At 38.4% G+C, this 7,993-nt stretch overlaps 1 protein-coding gene across 1 annotated transcript; it reads left to right on the top strand.

Moving 5' to 3' along the window:
* The first annotated feature begins 505 nt into the window (after nt 1-505).
* On the top strand, nt 506-853 carry LOC121866251 (probable DNA-directed RNA polymerase subunit delta). Its single transcript, XM_042365863.1, has one exon. It carries the CDS (start codon nt 506-508, stop codon nt 851-853), a length of 348 nt encoding a protein of 115 aa, XP_042221797.1.
* The last annotated feature ends 7,140 nt before the right edge of the window (nt 854-7,993 follow it).

Here is a 7,993-nt window from a genome sequence, read left to right as displayed (position 1 = left end):
CACATCATCTCCCACATCCCCACTATCATCACTTCAGATCCTACATCACCACTATCTACACATCATTTCCCACATCCCCACTATCATCATTTCACATCCCACATCCCCACTATCATCACTTCACATCCCACATCCCCACTATCCACACATCATCTCCCACATCCCCACTATCATCACTTCACATCCTACATCACCACTATCTACACATCATCTCCCACATCCCCACTATCTACACATCATCTCCCACATCCCCACTATCATCACTTCACATCCTACATCCCCACTATCTACACATCATCTCCCACATCCCCACTATCTACACATCATCTCCCACATCCCCACTATCATCACTTCACATCCCCACTATTGCCTCCACTACAGAAGTTTTCTATTGACAAAGTTCCAACCATAGTACTATATAATGTAACACCTTTTCATAAAAACTGGTCAAATTTGAAGTTGTATACCTACTGACCCCAGACACATTTTGGTAAAAAGGTTCAAAATGACTGATACTCTGTCTGACTCTCTCAAGTGGAAGTGGTCTGAAGACCTCTCAGATGAAGGCGAAGAGGCGGAGAAGCGACCTTGTCTAGATGGAACAGGGCTGATGGATTCGCCTGAGCATGAAAAGGTAAAGGAGTTAGATGACACGGATGAAAGTGAAGATGATGTCTCACCTGAGAGTGATGAAGATTTTTATGGGGAAATGTTAGAATACGAATTCTTGGACAGCAGTGTTAGCAGTGATGATGTAGATGGATGGTTCAAGTCAGATGAGAGCGATGGATCTGAATCAGATGAGAGTGAAGGATCTGAGTCAGATGAGAGCGAAGAGTCTGCATGGGAGTGAAGACAAGAAATCGACGAAGGAGGTGGACAAGCGGTCAAACTACGAAGAAAAGACTAAGTGGGTTGAGAACAGGGTTGTCAGATGTACCATAAGCTTCATGACCAACACTCATGCCATCTCATGGCCAAATCGGCCAAACCGTTTTTATTTTGCAAAATTCGGCCAAATCTTTTTGGATGGGCAACATACATATATTGTTTCTCACTACCGATTTTTTATTTGTTTTTATTTCTTTATAGTACTTTATTATTATTATTATTATTATTATTATTATTATTATTATTGTTATTATTATTGTTGTTGTTATTGTTGTTGTTACCTGTATCATTATTATTATATTTTCTTTTTAATTGTGTATTTTTATTATAAATTCTATTTACTATAAATTAATTATTATTATCTATATACATATATATATATATATATATATATATATATATATATATATATATATATATATATATATATATATATATATATATATATATATATCATGTAGATCCACAATGGAAACGTGGATAAGATAAATCTTGATAAAATCACACGGGAAAAGGGAAACAACGGAGCACCTTAGCTTTCGTCTTTATTCAAGACATCTTCAGAGGCAACTTGATTACATGGACAGAGAGAGGCTTAAATATACAGGGTGACCTTAAAAACATGAGGTCAGGTCCTAATGATGTCATCCACTAATCCCCAGACCAACACACACGGAGAGGAGCTTAAGACGTGACTAGTTAGGTCAGGTCAAAAATAAGGGAGACTCCAATAAATAACTATCATACATCTAGATCAAAGGTTTTCAAAGCATTTTTAACCTTGGGCCACTGACAAATAAATTATTATATACATCACCAAATATAATCAACAGAAATTACATCATTCAAAATATACGTTATATTCTGTCTATCGTATCTTAATTGGCTACTGTGGGTCATTAGGTCTGTAAGTATTGTGTTTTAATGATGGTAATTATATCTCATTAGTCTTCTGATTCACCACAGTGTCTCTTTTAACGGGTAATTTCCACACAGGTATTTTATTTAACACAATTAAGGTATTTTAGTCGTTTTTAGTCGGGGTTTTTTCAAGTGTGTATGTTCAAGTGTGTTGTGCTCAAAAATCAATGAAAAAATCGTGTATATACGTTCGGGGAAATAGAGGCTGGGGTAGTGGTAGAGATGGAGGGGGAAGGGGAGGGCTGCAGGAGGTACGTGTTCCCTCCCTTCCCCCCCCCCTCTCTCTCTCTCTCTCCCCCCTTGTTTCCGTGTTGAGCGACCTGTGTGATTTGCATATAAATTCCGACGTTTTGTGGGCCGTCGGTTGGTGTCAGAGAGAGAGAAAGAGAGAGAGAGAGAGAGAGAGAGAGAGAGAGAGAGAGAGACTATGTTCCTTCCCGTAGTGAATTCCCGGTCACTCATTTACCTATAGATTCATATTATAACCCTTTATCCTCAGGTGTCTCAGGTGAATTCTTGTCTGTCTGAATGAATGAATGAATGAATGAATGAACAATCAGATGAATGAACCCTACTGAACTTGTTATAGGTTAAAAGCTCTCTGTCACTAACATATAACGGGTATTAACTAAAACTTTCCATTCTCAAATACCCCCACCCAAAAAAAAAGTTCCTTGGGTGAAGAACTTGAGGAATGATGTTGACGTTTTGGGGGTAACTTAGGTAGAATCCTCTCAAAGCTTCTGATCCTTCGTTCTAAATGACTCCATCTCTCACCCTCCACTAGATTGTGCTGGAAGGGTGAGACGTGAGGAGCATTGAGGGGTGAGGGTGTGGGGGTAAGGGTGTGGGGGTAAGTGAGGTGTTTATGGTAGGGGTGGGGTGGAGGGGATGAGGGATGTATGGTAATGAGAGAGAGAGAGAGAGAGAGAGAGAGAGAGAGAGAGTAACTGACTGACTCGCTGATTTAAATAATTTTCTCTTTCTTTTACTTCCTCTCTCTCTCTCTCTCTCTCTCTCTCTCTCTCTCTCTCTCAATATCTCCAATCACTACGAGCATTACGACCCATGATGTACTCTCGGTCAGTCAGTCAAGCCAGTCAGTCAGTCAATGAAGTCAGTGAAGTTAGTCAGTCAGTCAGTCAGTCAGTCAGTCAAGTCAGTCAGTTAGTCAGTCAGGATTAGCATTCAAAGAGATAGCCGACGCAGTTACAAAAGGTCTTCATATTAAAATTCCTACGAGATGAGCTTCACTACCACCCATAAACAGTGTCACCTAACCTAACTTAACCTAATTTAACTTAATTTAACCTAACCTAACTTAACCTGATCTAACCTAACTTAACCTGACCTAACCTAACTTAACCTGACCTAACCTAACTAGCCTTGACAAACTTCCCCCTAACGAAGGTGATTCAGAGGAGCGTTAGGTCACCGTCACTACGTCTTTCAGAGGTAAACTTGACCTGGCAAACCTTCGCTTCAAATTTAGATCTTCTCTGGACTCGTTAAACTTACCCTGTTGTCTACTGATGATCTTGTTATTGATTTTGAAGTGTGTGTGGGGGGGTGTGCGTGTGTGAGGGGTGAGAAGGATGGTGTGTGTGTGTGTGTGTGTGTGTGAGGGGTGAGAAGGATGGTGTGTGTGTGACTTTGTTTATGTATATTTTGCTCTCTTATATATATTTTTATCTTATATATTTAATACATATTCGAATTATCTCTCTCTCTCTCTCTCTCTCTCTCTCTCTCTCTCCTCCATCAATGTGTTACCAAGAGCATCAAGATGTTAAATAATACCTACTACTAGACCTAAGATGTGTCAGGTGAGGAAGACAGGTGAAGTTGTCAGGTGACGAAGACAGGTGAAGTTGTCAGGTGAGGAAGACAGGTGAAGTTGTCAGGTGAGGAAGACAGGTGAAGTTGTCAGGTGAGGAAGACAGGTGAAGCGACATACATAAGATAGGACCCGACTAAAGCCAGTGTTACCACCTAAACACATGAACCTCTGCTACTAGTCACATCTTAGCGTCTATTCTAGCTAAAGCCTTACCATAACACTTGTCTTACGGGAACTCAGGGTTGTCCAGTGTGGTGATAAGACTCCTGGTAAGACAAAGGTGTAGTCGAGATATGATAGAGGTGTACAAGTGGGTAAGTGGGATTAACAAGGGTAAAATGGAAGATGTTCTGAAGCTCAGTAATAACGAAATAACTAGAACAAATGGCTTTAAATTAGATAAATTCCGATTCAGAAAGGATATAGGCAAGCACTGGTTTGGTAATAGAGTTGTGGATATGTGGAATAGGCTACCGAGTGCTATAGTAGGATCGGGGACGCTAGGGAGCTTCAAGACGAAGTTGGATAGGCACATGGAAGTGCTGGGATGGGTGTGAAAGGGATCTGCCCTGTATGGGCCAGTCGGCCTCCTGCAGTATCCCACTTTCTTATGTTCTTATGTTCTTAGAGTAGATCAGATACCCGTGAAGTTGTAAGTTTTAATTCGATGGAAAAATAATTATTACCGGGAAATAGAACATTATTGGGGGGGGGGGGTGATGAGAGAGAGAGAGAAAAGACTGAGGAACTCGGCGAAGAATAGATTCATTAAATTAACCTCTGACTTTTAGGAAAATAGTAATAAGTTTAAAATAATTACGAATAAATGAAGAACAAGTCGTGGCTAGATCATCTACATCACCAGAGTTATAGATACTAGAACCTATAAATGATATAAGTTGGCCCACAGCTCCCATTGTAATCCTGGAAAATGAAAATCACAAATAATCAGAAATATGAATCGATAACGAATGAACGTAAAAAAAAAAGAAGTATTCTTAATTACTATTGGCTTTGGCAGTCAGGTCATACAGAAGAAGAGGTGTGGGGGTCTTGGGTAAGTATTCCCAGCCTGAGGTGACAAAGACTTCTAAGAGGACAGAGAGGCGTTAATAGAAACCCTCTTGAAGGAGCTCTTGGCCTGCATTTATACGTCTTCAAGTAAGAGGAGATCATCTTAGTCAATGGGATGATTGTGCTCTGAGCCACAGCTTATGAATGATGAATAGCTTAAAGGAAGGGAGGAGGGAGATCTGGTTATGCAATGAATACAAGACATAAATAAATGAGTTGGGGGGGATGTGTGGAGCATTGAATGAGCATGAGATAATAATGTGAGATAATGCTGTAATATTAATCAAGGTTGAATCTAATGGGGGGGGGGCAGCTGTGTGATGTATGTCCAGGAATATTACATAACATAAGAACATAAGAAAGTGGGATACTGCAGGAGGCCGACTGGCCCATACAGGGCAGATCCCTTTCACACCCATCCCAGCACTTCCATGTGCCTATCCAACTTCGTCTTGAAGCTCCCTAGCGTCCCCGATCCTACTATAGCACTCGGTAGCCTATTCCACATATCCACAACTCTATTACCAAACCAGTGTTTGCCTATATCCTTTCTGAATCGGAATTTATCTAATTTAAAGCCATTTGTTCTAGTTATTTCTGTTATTATTGAGCTTCAGAACATCTTCCTTTTTCTTGTTAATCCCATCACCCACTCACACCTCTATCATATCTCCTAACTTTGCGCCTCAATGTCGTGTTTCAAGTTTTTCGTCTTTCATGGAAGGTTTTAATATTATAATTTGGCTTGTCATTCTTCTTTGTACTCTCTCCAGAAGAATCTATGTCCATCCTGTTTGCCTTTGTTGCGAACGCTATCACATTGTTTTCTAGGTTTCAAGTCGTCATAACAAATCACACCCAGATCTTTTTTTCACAAACCGAGTTTTATTTCCGTACACGTAGTTTATACTTTAACGTTTGGTATTTGTCTTCCTTTATCTGTAGTAATTCTTGTATTTATCAGTATTAAAATTCATTTGCCAGTCTACTGACCACTCATGTAAGGTATCTAGATCTCTTTGAAGGTGTTCAAAGTCACTGTCTGAATTTATCACTCTCCCCATTTTGGTATCATCTGAAAATTTACTAATCCTACTAGTTATGCCTAAATCAAGATCATTAATGAATATAACAAACAGCAGAGGGCCTAATACAGATCCCTGGGGAACTCCGCTTTTGACCGCACCCCAGTCTGACTTTAATCCATTTATGCTGACTCTTTGTTTCCTAATTGAAATTAAAGTAGATATCATATACATACATTTAGAATAATAATAAACTAATGTATATTTTAACACATAATTAGTAGGAATAATTATATACTCGAAACACTAATCACGATTATAGTGATATTAGTGAATGTTGATTTAAATTCCAGGATTAGACTAAATAGAGATATAACTTCTACCTGTTCTTAACTAGTGTATTAACAAACCTAGACTAAACACCTGAATTATTGAAGCATAGTACTTCACCATAACACCAAGAAAATAAATATAAATTATCAAAATATTCAAGGATTATTCCACAGGCTTCACAGTTTAAAGTCTAAAGACATAGGAAGTCTTGATAAAGGTCCAAGACTACCATACAATACACAGAGATTGTACATATACATTAACAGCTGATGATGAATGACGGAATAGAGAAAGTTTACGATAATAGTGAAGTGAAGAGTTAGACTTGGTGAAAGATGGAATGTGTTGTGTGTGTTTTGAAATGTGTCAGAAGGGTGTCGAGGGGGTACTGAGGAGTTAAGAATAGTGTCAGAAATAATTTGAGTTGAATGTGAATTATTCTTGTTGTTTGTTATGGTGAAAGTGAGCTGGTTATGTTACCTGTTGAGATGAAAGTGAGTTAGTAATGTTACCTGTAGAAGTGAAAGTGAACTAGTTATGTTACCTGTTGAGCTGAAAGTGAGTTAGTAATGTTACCTGTAGAAGTGAAAGTGAACTAGTTATGTTACCTGTTGAGCTGAAAGTGAGTTAGTAATGTTACCTGTAGAACTGAAAGTGAACTAGTTATGTTACCTGTTGAGCTGAAAGTGAACTAGTTATGTTACCTGTTGAGCTGAAAGTGAGTTAGTAATGTTACCTGTAGAACTGAAAGTGAACTAGTTATGTTACCTGTTGAACTGAAAGTGAACTAATTATGTCAACTGTTGAGCTGAAAGTGAACAAGTTATGTCACCTGTTGAGCTGAAAGTGAACTAGTTATGTTTCCTGTTGAACTGAAAGTGAACTAGTTATGTTACCCGTTGAGCTGAAAGTGAACTAGTTATGTTACCTGTTGAGCTGAAAGTGAGTTAGTAATGTTACCTGTAGAACTGAAAGTGAACTAGTTATGTTACCTGTTGAGTTGAAAGTAAACTAGCAACGTTACCTGTTGAGCTAAATCTGAACTAGTTATGCCACCTGTTGAACTGAAAGTGAACTAGTTATGTCACCTGTTGAACTGAAAGTGAACTAATTATGTCACCAGTTGAGCTAAAAGTAAACAAATTATGTCACCTGTTGACCTAAAAGTAATTAACTCATGATCACCTGTTGAATTTTACCTATGCAGTTAATTATTTTCAGTAGTGTTATTTAAGCACATGCAAATTTCAAAACTCAATCACCGTCGCTACTGAGAGCATCAAGGCCACCCCCTGTTACCAAATATTACATAAATAATATAAATTAATCACCCATGTGTTTTACTGTCGAATACAAAAGTTTATTATATATTGATATGAAAAAAAAAAGTTAATTTTTCATCATCACTTTATTCATTTTTTGTATAATTCACTTCTCTCTTAATGAAGGTCACTATATATTTCCTGGAAACTGTTCTTGATAATATACACGTTTAATACATGTTATCTTGAAAATATACATGACTAATACATCTTTTATATGGTAACTTTATTATCCATATTCATCCTCCTACCCCACCCCACCCCACCCCACTCCACTCCACTCCACTCCACTCCCACCCCCACCCCCACTCCACTCCCACTCACTCAAGTCTGGACACCTGCAATCTAATTTCTAGTGGTGTGTCCTGAGAGATGATCCATAACACCAGGCTCGTGCAGGAATAACAATGAGGATGGTAACAAGTTCCTCTATGTAATAAGGCAGAAAGTGTATTGTGCCTGTGTGTTTTTTCTACTTTCAATCGGATTTTGTTTTTAAGATTTAATGATTTTGTGTTTTTATCCCCCCCCCCTTTTTTTTAGCTAGCTTTGTCATATTTTTTTCATGGTTTGGTATAAGTGAAATT

This window comes from Homarus americanus, unplaced genomic scaffold, assembly GCF_018991925.1.
Source record: "Homarus americanus isolate GMGI-L3 unplaced genomic scaffold, GMGI_Hamer_2.0 scaffold37646, whole genome shotgun sequence".
NCBI lineage: Eukaryota > Metazoa > Arthropoda > Malacostraca > Decapoda > Nephropidae > Homarus > Homarus americanus.
The sequence above is the reverse complement of the archived record's forward strand: the minus strand, read 5'-3'. Positions and strand labels throughout refer to the sequence as shown.